Source organism: Schistocerca piceifrons, chromosome 1 (assembly GCF_021461385.2).
Source record: "Schistocerca piceifrons isolate TAMUIC-IGC-003096 chromosome 1, iqSchPice1.1, whole genome shotgun sequence".
Taxonomy (NCBI): domain Eukaryota; kingdom Metazoa; phylum Arthropoda; class Insecta; order Orthoptera; family Acrididae; genus Schistocerca; species Schistocerca piceifrons.
In genome coordinates this window covers 1,218,015,208-1,218,038,690 of record NC_060138.1, presented here as the reverse complement: position 1 = coordinate 1,218,038,690, position 23,483 = coordinate 1,218,015,208, and the positions used below count along the sequence as shown (strand labels likewise).

The 23,483-nt window shown below is 46.3% G+C and overlaps 1 protein-coding gene across 4 annotated transcripts in view; it reads right to left on the bottom strand.

Annotated features, from left to right (window-relative positions):
- The window catches only part of LOC124781819 (paired box protein Pax-5-like), a 278,178-nt gene that overhangs the window by 49,595 nt on the left and 205,100 nt on the right, over positions 1–23,483 (bottom strand). For all 4 annotated transcript variants that reach the window (XM_047253891.1, XM_047253892.1, XM_047253893.1 and 1 more), the window contains exon 4: positions 5,048–5,409. In XM_047253891.1, coding sequence (XP_047109847.1) covers positions 5,048–5,409 — 362 coding nt within the window. The remainder of the gene's footprint in view (positions 1–5,047; positions 5,410–23,483) is intronic.

Genomic DNA, 23,483 nt, shown 5'->3' with positions numbered 1-23,483 from the left:
ATAAGAACTTCCTCGCAGTAACCTCTGCCCCAAGCGGAAGCGACACTGTTTCAGCTGGAGACGTTATGGTGTAGTGAGTCACTGATTTCTGGACACGGACAGTCTGTCTTTCTACTGGTCTGAGTCCTAAGATTAGAGATCATGAAGGCCCAATCTCGCGCCCCTCGGGACTGGCAACTCGATTAGGAAGTACCGCGTTTTTCCCGTCTGTTAAGAACGTAGTATTAAGTACAACTGTTGTTGAAACTTCCTGGAAGATTATAACTATGTGCTGCACCGAGACTCGAGATCTGGACTTCTGCCTTTCACTGTCAAGTACTCTACCGACTGAGCTACCCAAGTACGATTCACGATCTCTCCTCAAAGCTCTACTCCTACTTTCTACAACTGTTGTAACTGCCATATACATGCGACGAACGACTTTTTGGACACTACTGTTATTGTGTTTTGTAAGAATTTACAGAACGTCATGATCATCAGGATAAGCTGCTGCTTGAATAAAAACTTTTTGCTCACTACGAATTAGGATAACACAGATTACCAGGTCCATAAAAAAGTTGGGACTATGTAGCTAAAATAGGTAATACTATGAAGTCAATAACAGTGTATAATTTCAGTGCGATATGATTTTCTATCGGTGGAAATTATTCTAAAAGAGCCACTCAGATAACATTTTGTTGTAGCCCATGTGAAGGAAACTACAGTCGTCAATCTACAACTCAAATCACCTTTGTCTGAGACAGGCAAAGCTGTGTCGTACACTTCGACAAACTCCTTTTGAACAGTTTCGTACGTCATTTGTATGATTTTTATCGAACTGGTATGGTGTGAGTCAGTTTACGGGTAGTGTACACATGATATGCTGCTCGGAGTGCTACATACTGGCAATTTACAGTTACTAAATACCAAACTGAACTGGAATTAACATTTATGTCACTAACACTACTCATTTTCTTAGTAAAACACTTAAATTTAGTTTTTTATTTATTCATTTTTTAGCTACATGTGCTTCCAGTTTTAATTAAAAGTTCGTTTTTGGAACAGAATGGGCTGCCGAGAAGAGATAATTTATACTACATGTTTCACTTTGCTTCTCTGCCTGTCAGATACGTTGTATTGTTTGTGAAATGATTAAACGTTTTTGCGACTACACATCGAGCTTCTTTCTGATCCACTGACAACTTTACTACTGAGCAATAAAGGTTATTTTTTTGTCTTTTAGTGTTGATGATGATGTGGTCATCGCTATTCTTCTCCGACTGTAATAGACTACATTTAAGAAATATCATTAGCGAATGTACGCATACTGAAGACGAGTCTACAAGCTGACAGTGAAATGTGGGTGAACAACATTTCACCATTTCCTGCAATCGATACTCTCTTTCTCGCCGATGAGTTACTCCAAAAAGGCCGGCCGGGGTGGCCGAGCGGTTCTAGGCGCTACAGTCTGGAACCGCGCGACCGCTACGGTCGCAAGTTCGAATCCTGCATCGGGCACGGATGTGTGTGATGTCCTTAGGTTAGTTAGGTTTAAGTAGTTCTAAGTTCTAGGGGACTGATGACCTCAGAAGTTAAGTGCCATAGTGCTCAGAGCCATTTGAAGCCATACTCCAAAAAATTATGCCAAAAGACGTTAATGAGTGGAAATATGGAACACATTCTCGAATGTTTAGTGTTTTCCTTTCACAACTAGCTACGAAGAGCAAACACGTTCAAGCTTTACTCAGTACATCGTCCGCTTAAAAATTTGGGACGTTGCACCCAGTTGACGGAGCCCTGTTGAGTGGTTCGTGTACGCTGGAGACTGCTCCCGCACTGGAAGCAGGCCTCGACAGCGCGCAGTGCAGGGGGCTCCACGGCTCCAGCTGCGGACCACTAGCTGCGCACACGGCGCGCTCACTAGCCGCGCACCGAAGCCGCCTCCCACAGCCAGCGAGCACCTCCTCTGGTGCACCGCTCAAACTACACGGCGCACTACTGGCTCCCTTACCTCTGTTTCTGTTTAGTGGTACCACAGGTTCAGCTCCGAAGACAGAATCTGCCGCAACCCTGGTTCATGTTGAACCAGTCTGTGGCTTTTACTCCACATTACTGATGTCCATCTCTGCTCTTTAAGATGAGGCGGCCTCTCACGAATTGCTCTCCTATAGCAACATCTTAATCTCATAGTAACACTTGCAACCCACGTCCTCAATTATTTCCTGGATGTATTCCAATCTCTGGCTTCCTCTACAGTTTTTACCCTCCACGGCTCCCTCCAGTACCATGGAAGCTATTCACTGACGTCTTAACAGGCGTCCTACCATCCTGTCCCTTCTTATTGTCAGTGTTTTCGCTGTATTTCTTTCCTCGAAGATTCTCCGGAGAACCTCCTTGTTCCTTACCCATCAGTCCACCTAATTTTCAATACTTTTCTGTAGCACCACATCTCATACGCTTCGATTCTCTTCTTTTCCGGTTTTCCCACAGTCCATGTTTCACTGCCGTACAATGCTGTGCTCCAACCGCAATTTCTCAGAAATTTGTTCCTCAAATTAACGCCTATATTTGGTACTGCGGTAGTAGATTTGTCTTGGTCAGGAATGCCCTTTTTGCCAGTGCTAGTCTGCTTTTTATATCCTCAGCTTACAGAATTCCTTAACTTCATTTACTTGATAATTACCAATTCTGATGTTAACTTTCTCGTTGTTCTCGTTTCTGCTGCTTCTTATTACCTCACTCTTTCTTGTATTTACTCTCAATCCATATTCTGTTCTCATTAGCCGGCCGGAGTGGCCGAGCGGTTCTAGGCGCTACAGTCTGGAACCGCGCGACCGCTACGGTCGCAGGTTCGAATCCTGCCTCGGGCATGGATGTGTGTGACGTCCTTAGGTTGGTTAGGTTTAAGTAGTTCTACGTTCTAGGGGACTGATGACCTCAGCAGTTAAGTCTCATAGTGCTCAGAGCCATTTCAACCTTTTTTTTTTGTTCTCATTAGTCTGTGCATTCCATTCAGCAGATCCTGTTCCTTCTGACTTTCATTGAGGATAGCAATATCATCAGCGAATCTTATCACTGATATGTTTTCACCCTGAATTGCTTCTTCGATGTATAGATTGAACAGTAGTGACGAAAGACCTGTCTTACATCCTTTTTAATTCGGGCACTTCTTTCCTGGCTTTCCACTCTTATTATCCCCTAGTGGGTTCTTGTACATATTATATATTATCCGTTTTTCCATATACCCTACACCCATTTCTCACAGAATTTCGAACATCTTGCAACATTCGACACTGTCTAACGCTTTCTCCAGGTCGACAAATCCTATTAACTTGTCCGATTCAATTATACGTTTTATAGAACGTCTCTTGAGCTAGAGTAATGAAAAATCAAGAGACATTGTGTAAAACGTATAATTCCATTGGACGATGAACTTTCCACGTTCGAAACCAGTAGCTATTTGGAAAAATTTAAAGGTTCTGGGTTCGACTCCCGGTGCTGCACGCAATATTAATACGTGAATAAGTTCCAAAAGTATTCAGTCCTTGCAACGGAATTTGAGTCAGCTTCTAGAGCTGCCGTTACGAAATGTATTATGCCAGATACTGAAGTTGTTATCGTAAAGTCACTGTTACCAACTTAGTCTTACTGTAACAGAAGGCGAATGGATAATACCACCAGTGAACGAGGTAAATAAATTTGACAAATGAGTCTGCGACCTGTAAGACCAAATATGTCATTGAGGCTCCCCCGGCTTGATAGATAATTCACTCTTTTTGGGGCATGCGGTAGATATGGTCTTCTTTCCCTTCAGAATGTTTAGTTAACTGCCTTAATAATCTTCTTTGCCTCTTACGAGAAAGTATGTTGATTGTGCTCGCTGTATTCATATTATCCAGATTGTCTCAAGTCCTTTCCACTGAATGTGTGTAAACTTACAGGACATGTTAATGGAAGAGGCTGTTTTTTTGGACGAACGTTCGATTTAAAGGCTAAGATAACGTAGAAACGTAGGCAGAAGCTGGTCAAGTATCAGATTCGGAGAAAATTGGAAAGAGCGGGTTCTACTAAGCGGTCATATTAGAAGAGGCATAAATGAAGAGAGGAATGAGAAAGGAAGTTTTCTTCCAGAAAGTAAATCTGCTAGTCTCGCAACATTGTTCTAGAAGTGAATGAGAATTCAAAGGAGAGAAAATATCGAGAAGAGGTGAAAAAATTAAACTAGAAACGTTTAAAGTCAGCTGTTACGGAACCACAAAATATTAAAGTGGAGACTAGGTGGTGCGATACGGCGCGAAAGAAAACTATGGAACGCCATTATCAGAAGAACGTCAAGTGTGAAAAACAATTCAGAAGAACATTAGAACAGAAAAGGAGTAGAGACAACTAGCACCCTGAGTGTCAACGAGGCAGGTGCTACAGGGAGCCAGAACGAATTCGTTGACATAGCAAACGTGTGGTTCAAGCGTAATGAGGAAGGAGGAGAAAGAAAGGACAGAGACACTTGTCATTAGGGTGTAAGAATGTCAACTTGACAGGAGTGTGACAATAGAGTGGACTGGATATCCCCAACAGAAAATAACGGTGGGATGGTTCCTTGTCAATGAATGCGATCATACTCAGAGAATACCTTTGGCGTATGTTGCTTGTTGCAGGATGCCATCTTACAGTTACGTGTTTTTGCTCCATAGTGGTCGTCATTATCAATACATCCTATGTCGTTAACATGAACTTCTTGAAAGACTTTGACAATTAATGACGAATGTGGGACTTCTCGTTGCTATTGTACAGTTAAATAAACCTAGCTGCGAGATGAGGTCACCAAGCTAATGTCGATTTCCTATATATTTATTTTATAACGACGAATGTTGAAAATGGAAACATCTTCAGTGTGAGAAATAAAAGCTTTCACGCCAACACCGACTATGTTTTCATTTGGATAAATGTTACCAGGTTTTCGCACACATGATTTGCATCCAGTATTTAAAGCGAACAATCTTAAGCAACAGATTTTCTCCGACTGGCACACAGTGCTTCTTACACCTGGCGACCGTGGCAGGACACGCACCTGCGTGGTGGTGGTCGCGCTTCCGCTTGGCGGTCGGCTGGTCGGCGTGCTGCGGGATGCCGAGGATGCCGTTGATGCTGTAGGCGCCGGGCCGCGACGCGTCGTGGTGCGCGTGCGCGTGGGCGGCGGCGGCGGCGGCGGCGGCGGCGGCGGCGGCCGCGGAGGCGGAGGCGGAGGCCGACGCGGAGGCGGAGGGCGCGTGCGCGATCACCGACACGCCGGGGCCCGCGCCCGCGCCCGCCCCCGCGCCGCTGCCCGCCGGCGACGCCCCCGCCCCCGACTGCTGCTGTTGCTGCTGCTGCTGCTGCTGCTGCGACTGGTGCACGTGCTTCGCCTTCTCCGCCGCCTTGTTCCTCACAATTCTGCAAGAGAAGACGAGATCCCTGTCAGCACCGTAGCCCGATCACCATTGGGGCAAAAACGTAGTATCAACACTTGTACAGTATACGTACAAAATACTTAATACAGGAGATGAAAACAGGCAAACTTTCAGACATTTCAGTACGTGAATATATCAGTTTTACAAGTCCAGATACCACATGCTATGCTAAAAGAAGCAGCCGACAACAACAATCCGTGGGTTGCGTCACCGTAATATGGGCTAAACAACTCTGCCTGCGAAAAGCAGGGGTTCGAGTTACACTCCGGCCTACAGTTTCACATGTCGTTTTCATATCTTAGGGAATTTCTTTGGGATGTAGACTGGAACATTACTCAGAGACCTTCGGTGCGGGCCACTTGAGAGAATAATGACTCGGGATAGCGTTGTAAGACATTTGGCTGTAACGATTTCCCGCCATGCGCGCTCCTAGCAGTCAGAAGGCCACGTTCGATGTGGATGTACGTCAATTGTTGAAAAAGACGGGGAGTTGTTCTTCGAAAGATTAGTACTGTACGGAATGAACTCCTAATGAAAAAGAAAGGAATGAGCACGTTGTTGGTGAGTGCGGCCACTCGGCGCGGCGCGGCGCGGCACGTGCGGCGCACGTGGCCCGCGGCACCTGTTGACTTCCGGCCGCGTGCGCAGGTAGCGCCGCCACGCGCCTGCCGCCTGCCGCACGCCCGCCCGCCACGCAATTTTCCTGGAGAACTTGCTTCGCCGTCACCCTATCACGGCAGGCTAACACGTGCAACGGCGGCACTCCAGTTCGTTTCTTGTCATCCAAAACGACAGTAGCGACGCCGAAGGACCAGCAAAGCTTAAACGCCGACTGAGGCATCTCGTGAATGCGGTTCGATTAGTTTAAAATGGTTTTTACGAACTCAAGTGCATGTACTCCAATAAATTGTAAAATCAGCAACAAGAACAGAATGGATTTACTATTTCTGTGTTTCCTGAGGACGCTGAAAGATCACCAGGGTTGGGAAACCGATGACGAAACGGTGATAAACGATGGCAGATGTAAACTGTGTGCCGCAGCGAGACACCAATCTCTGTCTTTCTCGGCAAGTACTCCACAGACTGAGTAGTCATCCAAGGACGATTCACGAAACGCCCTCACAATTTCACTTACGAACCTGTCCCTTACGAAGACTTCACCTTAATAGATAATACGTCAGTTTAGTTCAACACTTGCAAACTGAATAGACTGATTTAATACATAAACAAAAACAGAATCTAGTTGCAGCCACATGAAACTTGAAGTAAATTGTATGGCAAACGACCTCTTCATCATTTTTTTATTTTATTTATTTTTATCTCCTGAGTCTTAACGCTAGTTTGATGCAGCATGCCATGTTTTCCTACCTTATGCCATTGGTTTCGTCTGCACCCAACTTCTGCACACGATCTCCCCTATAATCTGAGTTGGATATTGCAAATTACAGTCTTTATTTGCAGCTGTTATTTTTCCACCTTCTGCTGATTCTTCCCACGTTAAGTCCACGGATGTCATAGGAGACGTCCGACTAACCCGTTCCTTTCTCCGGTAAAGGACGTCCAATCTCTTTAGTACTTCTTCATTTCTGACCTTACCTTTATTTGTAAGAATCTCTGTCAGCACTACATTTCAAACACTTGCCGTTTCTTCTTCTACACAATTCCGACGACCAAAGTTTGTCTTCCGTACAATGCTGTGCTCCAGACGTACACGTCCCGGATTTCTAGACTAATATCTGATACCAGTAGCATTTTTTTAAGAAATAAACCTTTCATCAGTGCGCCACTCTCCTACTCTTCATTTTTTCCATGTTTCCATCGTTTATTTTTAAGCAATGTCTTGTGCCAAGAATGTTACTCGATCCGTTCAACAAGGCTTGTCGACATCCAGCAAGAGAGACCGTGTCATCTGCGAGCCTTCGCAACAGAACCAGTTTCCTTTGCACTTTTATCTGTCTTTTGAAATTTGCTTACACTTCCTCCATTACTTATTCGACGCACAAGTCGGATCACAAGCTGTCAGTTCTTTGATACAAAGACGTAATGCAGCTCAGCTCGTAAGAGATAGGGCCTAGGGAAGGGCGAGTAATTCTGCGGCCAGAGCGTGGCAGAGGGTGCTGTGGCGACGCCGGCGGGCGTGCGCGCCACGCGCCGCGCCGCACAAAACATTCGCCACGCCGCGGCGAGTGCGCATGCGCGCGGAGCACCGGGGCGGGTGTCGGTCACGTGACCCGCGAGCGGGGAGCTGCCGCGGCGGCGCCTGCAACGCGACACCGCTGCAACCCTTCAATTAAGTAATGACGTGATTAATACGAGCGCCGCGCCTGCGCTGCGACCAATCCATCATCAATTTCCCTAATGAATATCAAAGCGGCCAGCAGGCAGCAGCCAGCAGCTCGCAACTTGTTTGCCGGCGGCGCGGCCGCGTGTTTCGCTTTGGCGCCCGGCGTGTCGAGGCAGGACGGGGGGACAGCGGCGGTCAGTAGTGCAGTCCGCTCAGCCCATTGACGCTCGTGTGGGAAGGCACGTGCTTGTCGCCGAGGAAACTCTTCGAGCTTCCACTCGGACCTCGAGCTGAATCCAAATAAATGCGAACCAGTAGCAGAAAGGTCCCTGTCTCGTACCTAGGATAATGTGGGTCTCCTGCGCCAGGACTCTTCAATTGTCATTTTCCTTTGAACTATTTGGAGTTTGCCTGTCGTTATCAGTGCATCTGCTGTTTGAGGTTCAAACGACAGTGGCCGAGCACTACACATGGAGAAAAATCGAGCACTAAGAAGTCGCTTGTCTCTCTTTAGAACGAGACGTGACGCACAGAAACAGGAGGAGGACATGACGACAACAGTTAAATATGACAGGTGTTGCAGCCCTGCTGGTTCTAGCAGAGCTGTGAATGATACTGTCTGTGTTCTGTTCGTGGCTCAGGGTCTGGTATACTGAAACAGTTCTTAAACGGCCACACAAGCAAGAATGACGACTTGTGGGAATTAAAACAGCAAAACGTGGAAAGTGAAGAAAGACGCAACTTGTTTGTTTCTTCTTAATCGTTTCAGTGTACATCAATATGTACGCACAAGCTGTGCAAGGCACCTAACCGTGCATGGCGGTAGGTACTTTATAGCATTATTGGCCATACTTATTTTTGATCCAATTACAAATGAAACAAAGGAAAAATGAGTGACTGTAAGCCTCTGTACAGGCCTTACGTTCTCCTTTCATTGCTTACGTGAGACGAATATTCGACGCTGTAGAATCGTTCTGCACTGTGTCGCAAATGCTGGTTCTCTAAAGTGCGAATAGCGTTCAGCGATAAGGTCGCCTTCTTCCCTCCGAAGATCTCAGCAGACCAGTGAGAATTCTAGTAGTACATCTCTCTAGTACCCTACAGTCTCGCAGTCTCCTGAAAGTCCAATGCAAACCACGCCATCTGGCCATTACTTGGCGTAGCTGCCGGCCGAGGGTAACAAAGGAGGAATATCGCCTAAAATCTTCACGCATGAGCAAGTAGGGTATCGAATCCCGGTTACCCACGACACTTCTTCGCTGCAGCGGTTAACCATTTGAGCATTCTTCCGTTTACGGGAGGAAGACGAAAACAGATGAAAAACAAGCGAATGCAACACGAAACAACTGACTCCAAAAGTTGACTATTCCTGATCACGAATGCCAAACAAAAGGACGTCTGTACTGAGGACTCTATAACAGATCAAGCAAATGTTTGGCGCATCGTGGTTTCCTTCCAGTCCAAAGAAAAGCTTCTCACTCTACGGCCTATCACGTTTCTGGAACGGATTCCCGTGAAAAACCGCGTAATTTCCTTTCTGAAGTCATGATGGCGGACCCACTACCTAGTAGGACGAAAACCAATGACTTTGTGTGTGTGTGTGTGTGTGTGTGTGTGTGTGTGTGTGTGTGTGTGTGTGTGTATGTGTGTGTGTATGTGTACGTGTGACTCTCTCTGTAGGAGAGTGTATTCCACGTGCCCTTGAACTCGAACGTTTGCAAAATCTTTCGACGTTATATTTAGTTTTATATCAGCCACCATAAAACACTGTGTAAGTGCTGAGCTGAAATTCTATGTTTACCTGCACGGACACCTTACTTCATTAGGGCAAGTAATCGACATTACGTAGATATTGATGTTAATTACATAAATACTGTTTAACGAAACCATTACGTTGTCTCGTGAATATCGTATTGTTGGACCTAACATTATATTTACATAAGGATGACTGAAGTGATAAGAACCCTAGGAAATAAACCATACACATACAGCACTGATAATGCGAATTTTGCCGAAACCACTTGTGTGAACATATATCGGTAATCAAAGGGGGCCAGTTCTTTCTCGCTGACTGACATGAAGCACAGGTAACTGAAGAGAAGGTAGTCAGCAGAAATCCTTCCGACTAGCTGACTGGCGACGGCACAAATCCGGTCGGAGCGTTGGCTGTCTGAGCACTGTAGCGCTGGCTGCATCGCGGCTACCGCAGGGGTAAGCCTGCCAGGCCGCTGTCCAGTTTACAGCAGAGCAGCGGACGCGTAACGTCACGCAAATAATGCTGCAGACAGTCGACCAAAGGAGAGAGAGAGAGAGAGAGAGAGAGAGAGAGAGAGAGAGAGAGAACTATCTTTATGACACAGGAAACGTCTGAAAAGTGAAGTGGCAGACCGAAGCAAGTGGTTCACAATTGTTAGTTATAATAACGCTTCACAACTTTCAGCATCTGAAACATGACGAACAGCTCAAAGTCCAATACATCTTTGTTATTTTTTATAATCACTATCCACCCAAGGGATTGTTAATATCCTAATGACATACAATTGTGGTGTTTTAGATTTTGTTGTATGTGACATCCACATCAGATCGGATTAACTGGGAATGTCCAGCATACACACGGAAGGACAACGCGAATGATCGCAGGCTTGTTTGAGTGGCGAGAAGGCGTCGAAAAATCTAAAATGGAGACACTACAAAAATGAAGCAGTAGATTTTGCAACAACCTACTTAGAAAATGTCAAAAACCATCTTGAGAGGGATAAATTTCGAATATTCTTCAGCTCCACACGTACTTTTTCCGCAGAAATCGTGCATACCAAGTTAAGATAACAGCTCGCAGAGAGGCTGTATTCATAAACGGAACAGGGAGAAATTTCAATACACGATATTAACAGAAAAAAAACACTGAGACACACTCATCAAAATGAAACGCAGAATATAGAATAAAATGTAGTTTAATTCAAGTGTAGCATTTTGACACCCATTAACCTGTAGATTTTACTGTTTCAAAAGATGATAATCAGATAAGTAAATACAAAACATCATGTCTACTGTTATTGCACTTCTATCTACTTCGTCCTTCCTTCTCTCCGTGTGATTGCTCATTAGTTTCGATTTACTTATCGAACACAATCCATCACACCACAGTGACTGAACATTAGTAGAGTTTCTCGTGCATCAATTGTGCAAGATGAGACGATTAGCACGATGAAGTTAGAGCCAGACGATACTATACTTGAGGTATCATTTTTCAGTGCTAGAATGTGTCGTTTATTGGCTTAGACAGTTGTTGCAAGAACTTATCGAAGTCATGATCCATATTGACTGCAGCAAGAAACAAGTAGTTGTGAGACCATTGTATCGCTGAGAATATTTTCTTGCAGCCATGCTCTGTGATACACTATGCAACTGTCACAACGCACGTATGACCAGACTGGTAAACACTATGACAAAGTAAGTATATTCAAGGTAAAAAAAAACTATTCAAGGGGCAAAGCCCTAATTTTATGTGAGCAGAAAGATGAAGGAAATCAGGAGTAGCCTCCATTTGAAGAGAGAAATAAAAAAGTCAAGAGCACCTGAGTGGACGGCGATGTTGCTCTCATAGATCCAAACACAGTACCAACAACCGTAGCATCTCGTCCGAAATACGGGTTCACCGTCCAACCACTGCTCGGCAATGGCCGCAACGGCACCTTACGATGGCCAAAAAGGTGTCAAACGTGTGGTATTCATCCCATTCGTGTAGTATACTGAATTCAGTTCACTTGTCATCACTTATCGTCACGGACATTACGAAACGCCATTTCCATTATGGTGGCGATAAAGGAAATAAGCAACAGTAGTAGCGTACGGGGCACTGTTTCACCAGCATACATCGCGCCGAACGCTTCTGACGGAATTATTTACAATAACAATCGCGAAACGCGTTGGCCTGGATGCTCTGACAGTGCGACCGCCGGATGACAAACAGTGTTTGCGGCCGCATAGGAAGCGCCGCCATAAACACTTTGTTGTCGCGGGCAAACAGCGCATTAGGGAGCGCACAAAAACACCGCTTCCATTGCGACGCGACGCCAATGATCATAATTAATGCCAGCCGGCGTGACGCGCGCCCATTGTTGTGTTTCCAATAATTAAATATTCGGCGCCGAACTAAACGCGGGGTCCGTAATGAGAACGCCCCGATTGTGAAATGTGCGAATAAATTACGGACGAATGGCCGCGACGAGTGCGCGCTTTTATATTATTTAGCCGGGCGCGCGCCCGCCTGCCGTTCGGCGGGGTGAGTGGGGGCGGCAGCAGTTGTGTCGTTGTTGTTGTTTTTTGTTCCCGCTGTTGTTTGGGGCCAGCGGCGGAGAGGCGGGCAGGGCAGTTTTACTGTCGCCGCGTAATGAGATTCTAATATAAACGGGCGCGGGAGGCCCGAACAAACGGAAGCTGCGGCGGGCGCCGGTTTTTCATTAGTGTGGCGGCCAGCCCAGGCCATAGCAGGGCAGGACAGAGCTGCGCGGGCCCGCGAAATATGCGACGGCAGCGCGCAATGGCGCCTGAAATGCGCGCCGCCGGCTGGCGTCGGCGTCGGTGTCGCGACGCGCTCCACTGCGCGGCGGCCCGCACCTGACAGTCGCAGCGCTCCCCGGGGCCGCTTTGTGCTCCAAAAATGTTACGGCCGCACAACCATCTCGTTTACCGCCGCCTCCCCCGCGGTGCGCGAAAAACGCGCGCTGCGAACTTTGGTACAGTCGGGCCCGTGTGCGCACTGCACTCTGTTCACCGCTGCAGCGTGTGTCATCGCTTCAGTCCCCCCACCCCGCGTGTACAGAATCTAGTTCCCCGACGTTATTGTCTTCTCTGTCCCACGGTCTATTTCTATGTGAGGAAGAACAATTGTAGAGAAATGCGTGCATAGCCGTACGTGAACTAATGAGACAAAATCACACCTTAGTACAAAAATTCCCTACAGCAAATCCGTGGACGAGATATAAATAAATAACAGAAGCGTATTAGTACGGTAAGCTAGGATTTCCCTACTTTCAAAGGATTCCAAACCTGCTCTTCCTGCATTGTTACAAGCAACGAAAGCTACAGTTATCAATCCGTTACCCAAACTGGATGAAGAAGAAGCAAAACTTCCTCGGCCCCGAATTCGAACCCAGCTACCCGTTAGATTTAGAATAAAAACCGTCTGTATTGGCGGCCGAAGGCATCCAGCATAAGAAGTCACTATCGTTCTGTCAACGGCCTTGTTAAAAGAGGGCGGAGGAGAGGGTAGAGGTTCAGGGCACTCTCTTAACCCTTTCGGTGAGAAAGTAACCCTAAAGGCAGAAGAATCGGCACTGATCAACGTCATGAGCACGCAAAGGCAATGGAAAGTACAGCAATAAAGACACATAATTTATAACCGCAGAACACGTTGCCTGTAACTGAAAAAGCATCGTGATGACGTCTTCATTGCCAAAACAATCTAGAATAGTCCCCATTCGGATATCCGAGAGGGGACTGCCAAGGGGGAGGTGACCATCAGAAAATTACTGAATAACCAACGAAAGGATAAAGCGCTACGAGTCGGGGCACGGAACGTCAGACACTTGAACGTGGTAGGGAAGCTAGAAAATCTGAAAAGGGAATTGTAAAGGTTCAATCTAGATACGGTGGGGGGTTACAGTAGTGAAATGGAAAGAAGAGAAGGATTTCTGGTCAGTTGAGTATAGGGTAATATCAACAGGAGCGGAAAATGGTTTGGTGGGAGTACGGTTCGTTATGAGCAGAAAGATAGGGCAGGCAGCGTGTTACTGTGAACAGTTCCGTAATAGGATTGTTCTCATCAGTATCGACAACAAAGCAACACCGACGACGATAGGTCAGGTATACATACCGACGTCTCAAGCCGAAGACGGGGAGATGGAAAACGTATATGAGGAACTGAACGGGTAGTTCACTACATAAAGGGAGATGAAAATCTAATAGTCGTGGTGGATTGGAATGCGGTTGTAGAGAGGGAGTCGAGGAAATAGTTACGGCAGAATATGGGTGCAGACAATAATTGTATTGTAATGTTTGGAGCCGCTGTATGTTCTGTATCTACACAATACTTGGGCTCCGGTCGCAGTGTACTGCCTGTTACGATACGTCGTAGTTCGCTACACGGCCACGTTGGCGCGTCGAGTAGTCCCCCGTTCGATATGTCGGAGGAATACAACGTTGCGAATGGGGTTTCCAATTAGAAGCGATGAAATACTGGCTTGTCGTACCGTGGCAGCATCGAGGTGGGGGTCCCACGTGACACTGGATATTCGAAACCCACCGAGTAGCATGCCGTAAATTACGATTGTGTAGGCGTTTCTATTCCTACGATTCCAGCGCCATCTGTGGGGAATGCTTCAGACAAAACTTATGTAGACTTCACCGAAGAATTAACTTGACAATGAACTGAAGAGAACTCCCCTCCTTTATATTTAACCGTTTTGGGACCAAAGAGGATTTTCAGTTAGCTTGAAACGGTACAGTAGTTTCCGCTCCATAAGCAGCAGGTTTTGCTGCTCGCTCGCACCGGGAAATACAAACAGAGGCGGCTCCGCCGCCAATTTTATAACACTACGCGGCCGGCCGCGAGTGCAACAGAACCCATGTGGACGGGTGGAAAGAAATGTGTCAGGCTACATAATACGTATTTACATGTATCGTGTATTATGCATTTCTTGTACGTGAATGTGAATCTGCACATGAACTTTCCTTATCCTCCTCACACCTTTCCGTAATGCGTGGCCAAATCTTAGTTGGGAAGTAGTTCTGTAGTTTAGTAGTGCCAACCTCACTACTGGGTAGGGGATCAGAGAGACAGTACAGGCAGGTAAAAGTCAAAGACTTTCCAGTGTCACAAGATTTGGGGTGGAGCGGTTGGTCACGGCCAAGTGGTTCGACCACCCCCTCCACCGGGGCCCAGGGAGACCTCCGGGTGCCCGCCATATTCTGGGAGTGTTACAGAAGACGGGTAAGTGCGCAGACGTGCCCTCAGTGCGTCTGTCTCAATGTTCACGCATGGAAGAGAGGTATTTGAATATTTGTACTAATTCTTTTATTTCTAGCTTCGGATTGTGTAAGGAAATGAATGTTCTCGTTTAATTTCGGAAATTTGACCCCCTGTGTTAATGTATCTGGTCCCCAGTTTGCCCGTTATCCTCCTCACATAGTGGATGTCCTATGTAAAATATTGGGGAGACTTTGGTGGTGTACATTTGGCCAACGCAATTCCTTCTTGCCCGTAGAAATGTGCGTGCAGATTAGTATATAATATACCCGAGCTATAAGTTGTAAGATTGTAATATCTGTAAACTGGCACAATTGCTGCAATCGCTGTAAAATCGAGTGATAATATTTAAAATAAATAGGTAATCAATTGTCATCAATCTTCACCATACCCTAAAAATCACAAAGAAGTCAAATTAAAGGAATTCATTTAAAATAAAAGGTATAGAATGCAGGGACCCAGATATCAGCGTGCGAGCCCTCCTGCCCCTTGCCTAGTATCGTACAGAGTAGGGCACGCTCTCTAGATAGCGGTCTCAAGCTCCCCTCCCCAGTTATCCGTTGCGCAATTTTCATTCAGGGCTTGACCACATCAACTTTCATCTGGCGTCCCTAGGCAAGGAGGTTTGACGGTAATCTTTCAAGCTTGACTAACAATTTGCTTTGCATATCCAAAAGAACACACACCACAGATTCATACAATTTGATTCTCCGAGCTGGCCAATGAATCCACCTTCTTCAGTGCGGATGCACAAATTCGTCCGACCTCCTGTGGGAATCTCGGAAGAGCGAATATGGTGGAAAAGGGCAGGGGCTGCGGACAGGTGGCGCTCGATGGGAGAGTGGCGCGAGGCGAGGCAGCCCGTGCAGCGGCGATGGCGCAGTGGCTACCGCACCTGCCTAATAAGCACGAGATCCCGGGTTCGAGTCCCGGTGCGGAACACATTTTCACTCGTGGCCGCCGATCCCGCGTAATGTCCCAGTGCAGCTGACAGCAGTGATCCCTCCCCTTACCTCTCTTCCCCTCTCCACCTTCAGTTTACATGTGGTGTACATCAGCTGCGGACTGTGCACGGTGACACAGACCTGGCCGGAAGCGCGGCCGGCTCACGCCGCGCCACCGCAGCCAGCCTCCGGGCTCATTAGAGGCCGGGGCGCGGGCCCATCTGTCGCGGGCAGAGATAATCGGCATCTGCCGCCGATAAGGCGGCTCGAGTGCCGGCAGGCGGCTCTGCCGTGATTGCCGGCGGGACGCAGTTAATTTAGGCGCCCCGGACCGATCACGGCCGTAATTGAATGTTTTGCTCCGGCAGAGGTTTGCCGTTCAGCATCGAGTGGGGCCCTAATCTCGCAGCTAACTGCTCTCGTCCCGTCTCGTATCGCATCGTATCGGAAAACAAACCGGTAATGTTTACATCAAACAGGGGCAAATTACTTTCGAGGGAGCTATCAAATGCGTTGCTACTCAAACGCACCTCACGAGTGTGGTTACAGAATCGATACGGTAGGAGGAAATGAAAAGCCCAGAAATCGACCACCCCTACATCTGGGTCCAGTCGAATCGGATGTGCGTTCGTTCTTAATGCAGCAGGGTAAGTCGGGGGGGGGGGGGGGGGGGGGGGAACTAGACCACTGGGTGAGACGGACCAGCGGCGTTATGTCACAAATCCGCCGCTAGTGAGTAGCTCACGCTACTTCTGAGGGAGCTCTTTTGTGAACCTACATGGTGCAAAAGTGTCGCTGTGGTTTTTGTGTTAGTTCTCGAGCAAAAACACGTTCTCTGTTCTGGTAAGCCGAAAAGTCTTATTGTGTAGTTATGTAATTTTAATTGTTAGTTAGCATAATATCGATGTATCGATGCAGTTTCTTTAAAAAAAAAACTAACGTAAAATAGCCACCAAGTTCGCTACGTTCAGACAGAAGTCAAGAGAGATGGACCATGTGTTTTTCATGTGGGAGAAATGGACCACAATTAAATTTAGTTTAGGTGCTAATGGAAGTTGAATTTATATTTTGAGGGAGTGCTAAATAACATGGGATTTTTAATAACTGGTTCTGGTTAAAAACCCATTTCACGCCCAGGAAAGCAGGTGGAAAAGTATTACCTGTATATTGTGGACAATCTTCTCGTACAAGCTGTTTTGAAACTTCAGAGTTAGCAGCGCAGCAAGGGACTATTTTAAAGAGTCTGCCTCTAGTTTGGTTGCAGCCCCTGGATCGCTCATTTTTCAAATAACTAAAGAGCTATTTTTACAACGCTTGCAGCACTTCCTTGATAAATAATTTAGCGAAGATAATTAACCGTTTTCAATTTCGAAGTGGTAGAAGCGACTTCAAGGCAAGTGGAATAATGCCACTGAATATTGCCGCAGTTCCGGACCAGGTTTATTTGTCGGAAGATGTGCATGTGCCAACAAATGGAAGAGCTCAATCTAACGAACAGGCCAACCAAAATACTTAGAAACTCATCAAAATTCCTAGTGAATTCCAGCACACGGAAAGAGCAGAGTTACCTGCACAACTCCAATTCCTTCACTGTCACAACTTCGGACTCCATTCCCACTAAAACTTCCAAGATTACACTTCGAAACCGACTACTCTTAAGCCAACTCCCTCAACTTTGAACAGAACCAACAATTCATTAGAAAAGCCCATGTTCAATCAATAAACAAATAAAACTATTTCCGGCTAAAATATTTACTAGTATAATTCTATACTCACTACAGCATATTCCAAAAAGAAATATGTAATTTGCATTGACTCTTTTCTTCGTGCACAGCCGATTTTACATGGTCCGTCTCACCCAGTACCTCTCTCTGAACATTCGTGGGAGGAAAAAATAATGAGAATCTTGAAGAATACACTGTGCACAATACAGGTAAGTCCCAGCATAAAACTGTGCGTCTTTAAACTTTGATTAACTTCTGACAGAATTTTCGTATAGTGTATCATATTAATTTAGTTACTTTATGAGCCGCTGCCACTTAAAATAAAAGAGGTTTGATGAAATGAAAATAAGCATGAGTGGTTCATGTCGCCAAACACTTTTAGATATGTGACGCAAGTAAAAATACTTCCATGTTGATAAGAATATCACTCTGACATTACGAGAGTGCTACCAAGTACCTACACCCTCATGCATCCGGCGTGTACAGTATTAAGAAACCTATTAGACACGTAGAAAACATCGCAGTAAAGTATTGCAGCTCATTTGGGAGCTTCATCTGCACCGTCATGCGAGTTTTCATAATGCCGATCGATGAAAAATTATTTAAGGCACTAAGTGAGTATAGCATTTTATCCTCAGTATAAAGTCATCAGTCTTCTGCTGCTTTGCTGTGGAGCGCTGTAATTTCAGCTCATCTGCTTCTCACTATATTTGCCTTCTACAACTTTCCATAGTATTCAGTTATTCCCCCGATGTCCTATCACCGTGTGTCTTTTTCTAATTAGTGTTTCCTTCGCACTCTTCTCCCGGCCAGCTCTGAGGAGAAACGCCACACATCGTATTTCGTCAGTCCACTTACATTCAAGTATGCTTCTGTGTTAACACTTACGTTATTTTCTTTTCTCGTTTGCCAATATTGAGAACAACAATCGAATACCTGCTTCGCACATTGCCGCGGTGTGCGAAATGTGTGAAAAGGTAGCGACAGGAGATACGTATAATGGGACCAAAAAGTATTAGGAGAACGTATTGCCGACAGAGCTGTAAGCTCTTGCCAGAACCTCTGCCAGTCTCGGTTACCGCTGGTGGGTGCAGACCGCATATATCTGTCGTACGCACGGCCACTGTGTGTTTTGTGCAGCCGCGGCCTGGTCGTTAGCCGCTGCGCACTGCCCACAGGCACCTGCCGCACACAGACTGCCAACTCGGTTTACTGCGGGCTCGTCACCAGAAAGACACTCCGGCGATTCCCTCGGAAAACACAACGGCGCGGCGGCAAATCGCATTAGCGACGGAAATCGCCCACCGGAAATAAAGTTAATTTAAAATTTCCGCGGCCAGGGCGCGGTCCGCCGGAAGACGCACTCGCGTCTTCCGCTTCCGGTCTCCGCAGCCCACCTCGGGCGCCGCTCTAATTGATAGCGTAATACTAAATGGCAATTAATGTTAAGTGGCGTAGAATGAATGTCTCCGAAAAGTTTAAGACGGCGGCGGCACTAGCGGCGGAGATCGTAAAGAAAGGGGGAGGTAAAACTTGGCGGCGGAACAATCTGGCCGGAGGGCCCCTCGGGGACACATTAGGGCGGCGCCGTGATTGGTGGGCCGCGGGTAAACAGCCGAGTTATGGCCGGCGCCGGCGGCGACGCCAACTTGCGCCGCCAGTTCCCGGCAGCGCCGGAAACAATCGCCGCTCGCTCCGCTCTCGGGAAGCACCTGGGGGGAAGGAACTGCGATGACGGCGGCCATACGGGGACTCTCCACTTGTGTCGTTGCCTAAATGTCGACGAATACATCTACGTCTACATTCGTACTTGGCAGGCTACCGTGCAGTGCGTGGCGGAGGGTACACTACCGTCAGCATAAATTTCACCTCTTCCTATTCCATTCCCGGGTGGTACCCAGAAGGCGTGGAGGGCGGGGGGCAGATAACGGTATATTTCACTACGAGAACGACTTTACCAAATTCTGGCGTCTTGATTAGCACGCGATATGTATGTTGGATGAAACAGTAACGTCATTAACTCTGTTTGAAACGTGTGCTCTCTGAATTCTGTGTGGAAGTTTGATCGCGACCTGCCTTCTTTCTCCCAGTGTCTTCCACTGCAGCTAGTCATCTACGTTCCATTCTCGAGCAGACTGAACAAAACCCGTCACAAATTGTGGGATTTTTCTTTGATTCTTTGCTATCGACTGTGATAATGCAACTTGGCAATGGTCCCTGACCAACGAATAATATTCCAGAATTGGACGAAGTTTTTTAAGCGATCTGTTGCTTGTGTACACCTATATCTACATGGATGCTCTGCAAATCGCACTTAAGTGCCTCGCACAGGGTTCATCGAACTACCTTCACACTAATTCTCTATTACTCCACTCTCGAACAGCGTGCGGAAAAAACGAACACCTATAACAGTCTGTGCGAGCTCTGACTTCGCTTATTTTCATTATGATGATCGTTTCTCCCTATGTGGGTCGGCGTTAAGAAAATATTTTTGTATTCGGGGCGGACAGTTGGTGATTAAAATTTCGTGAGAAGGTCTCGCCGCAACAAAAAACGTCTTTGTTTTAATGATGTCCATCCCAGATCCTCTCTCATGTCCGTGACACTCTCTCCTTTCTTTCTCAATAATACAAAACCGCTGCCCTTCTTCGAACTTTCTTGATGTACTCCGATAATCCCATCTGCTAAGGATCGCACACCGCGCAGCAGAACGCCAAAAGAGAACGGATAAGCGTAGCGTAGGCAATCTCCTTGGTAGATCTGATGCATATTCTAAGTGTTCTGCCAATAAAACGCAGTCTTTTGTTCGCCTTCACCACAACATTTTCTATGTGTTCCTTGAAATTTAAGTTGTTCGTAATCGTAATTTTTATATATTTAGTTGAATTTACGGCCTTTAGATTTGACTGATTTATCGTGTAACTTAAGTTTAACGAATTCCTTTTAGCACTCATGTGGATGACCTCACACTTTTCGTTATTAGGGTCAACTGTCAATTTTCGCACCATACAGATACCTTTTGTAAATCGTTTTGCTATTTTTTTTATCTTCTGATGACTTTACTAGCCGGTAAACGACAGCGTTACCTGCAAACAACCTAAGACTGCTGCTTAGCTTATCTCCGAAATAGTTTATGTAGATAAGGAACAGCAGAGCGCTTATAAACTATCTTGCGGATCGCCAGAAATCACTGTTTTACTCGATGACTTTCCGTCAACGACTACGAACTGTGAGCTCTCTGACAGGAAATCACGAACCCAGTCGCATAGCTGAGGCCATATTCCATAAGCACGCAGTTTGATTACAAGCCGCTTGTGAGGTACGGTGTCGAAAGCCTTCTGGAAATCTAGGAATACGAAATGAAGTTGAGACGCCCTATCGATAGCACATAACACTACTTGTGAATAAAGAGGTAGTTGTGTTTCACAAATACGATGTTTTCTAAATCTGTGTGTCAATAGTGTCAAAAGACCATTCTCTTCGAGGTAATTCATAAAATTCGAACATAATGTGTGTTCCCAAATCGACTTTAATAATGATATGGCCCATAATTTACTGGATTACTTCTGTTGCCTTTCTTGACTATTGGTGCGACCTGTACAACTTTCCAGTCTTAGTGCACGCGTCTTTCGTCGAGAGAGCGGCTGTATATGATTGTTAAGTATAAGTATAAAGCTATTGCATCAGTATACTCTGAAATGAACCTAATTGATATCGAGTCTGCACTGGAAGACTTGCTTTTATTAAGCGATTTAAGTTGCTTCACTATTCCTAGGATATCTAAGTCACTCAGGTTGGCAGCTTCTGTCGATACGAATTCTGAAATATTTACTTCGTCTTCTTTAGTGACGGAATTTCATAAGGCTGTGTTAAGTAACTCTGTCATCGATAGGGTATTTTCATTGTTATTGCGCAGAGAAGGCACTGATTATGTCTTGCCGCTAGCATACTTTACATACGACCAGAATCTCTTCGGATTTTCTGCCCGGTATCGAGACGAGGTTTCCTTGAGGAAATTATTATAAGCATCTCGCATTAAGTACGCGCTGAATTTCGAGCTTCTGTAAGAGATCGCCAGTCTTTGAGATTTTGCGTTCGTTTCAATTTGGAATGCGTTTTCCGTTGTTTCTGGAACAGTGTTCTAACCTATTTTGCGCAACATGGGATATCAGCTGACTACTTCGTATTTTGGACGCGTTCAGGGAGTTAAGAGAGTCATCAAAAGTGACTTCAAAGATTAATTTCTTTCCACATATTACGGAGTACCGTTTAATATTTGGGAATATGAAAATCCCTAAAGCGTATGTGCTGCAGGCATTTTCCTTTTTTTGGATGACTAATTACAGAAAGCCTGAGACTAGTATGGACGTGTGGAGATAAATGATTCGCACTCTCAAGAGAGGTCCACTGAATGTGTAAAAGCATAAAAGGTGCACAGTGTCGGTCGTTAGTGGTCTGTCTTTGAGGAGTGCGTGCGGCGGACTGGTGATAAAAGCGAAGACGCGAAGCTAATGCGCCACGACGTACGAAATGTAGTTGTACGTGTAAAAATGAGACTAAGCTGAGAATTTTAAAATTTTCACGGCGAATAGGTTATTCCATAAATTTCGGGTGAACTGCCGACTTCTGGCAGCAAGTTATTGACATCCGGCAATTCGACCGAAATTTCGTGGAACAGGACTTTAGTTTACAATCGCGGTATGTTGATTTTTTTTTTTTTTTAATATTCTTAGTTCGGTATGTCAGCTATAGCTGGAAGGATGATGATGCTATTGTTTATCAAATAAACGTGTGTGAAACCGACAGTGTTTTTTTTACATCGGCAGTATAACATTCATTAACTAAGTAATTTTATAAACAGTGAAAGCGAGGACATTCAACCCTGGATAACACTATCCAGTAAAAGATAAGTATTTTCGTTAATGTGTAAATGAACGTTACAGCACTAGTCGTGTTCGCCAGTTTTATGAAGAGCACGACACAAAAACCAGTCGGAATTGGGCAAGAGCGTCACAGACATACCCTTTGTGTGAGCTGCCGTGAAGTTGTTAGTAACATTTCTCGTAGAGAAAGTTGTGCCAGACGTAATAGACATGAAAGACACTGTAGCTACGGAATGGTGAGTACCCTGTGTGACGCAGCATGTTTACGGAGCAGGGAGGAGGGTGTCGGCTTGAAATGCGCAGCCCGCGCGCCGCACAGGTAAAGGGCCCTCGCCGGCCGCCGGCTCCCCTATCGCTTACTGTTAGTCAACAAAGCGCTTTGTGCCGGCGCGGCGCGCCACCCTCGTGAGGGTCGGGTCGCGGCTTTCAGAGCGGTCCGCAGCCGCAGCAGCAGCCGCGGCCTGCTCCAGGGCCGCCCGCCAGCCACTTGAGCTAAGCCTCGCCTCGTGGCGCGTAATCCCGTGATCCCATTACCGCGCTCTCTCCCGTAATGCGCGCACTTCACCCACTCTACACGCCGAGCTCGTAAACACCCCAAGCTGATTGGACTCAGCCGGCCGGAGTGGCCGAGCGGTTCTAGGCGCTACAGACTGGAACCGCGCGATCACTACGGTCGCAGGTTCGAATCCTGCCTCGGGCATGGATGTGTGTGATGTCCTTACGTTAGTTAGATTTAAGTACTTCTAAGTTCTAGGGGACTGATGACCTCAGAAGTTAAGTCCCATAGTGCTCAGAGCCATTTTTTGACTAGACTCACAGTTTCTGCACCGGCATACAAGATCCAACGGTCACACAACGATGGACATATTATCCGTGAACTAGCCAACCAGTATGCACTACGGCTGCAACACAGATGTGTTGTCGTATTTAGAGGTAATAGGCAATATCTTGAGAGAGCACTGAACAAAATTTCTGGTTGTAGCCGCAGCTCACCGAGAGATGTTAAGTGCCAATGCGTACAAAGGCTAGCCATCACCCACACACGTTTACTGAAGGACGGATCCGCTGAGGTCGTCTTGGTAGAACGTCGAGTAGGGCGACAAGTTGAATTTACTGGCGCAAACAGAATGGAACGGATTATCATCTTAAACCTTGTACTGTTAAGAGTGTCCGAGAAGACCCAGAGCCCTGCTAA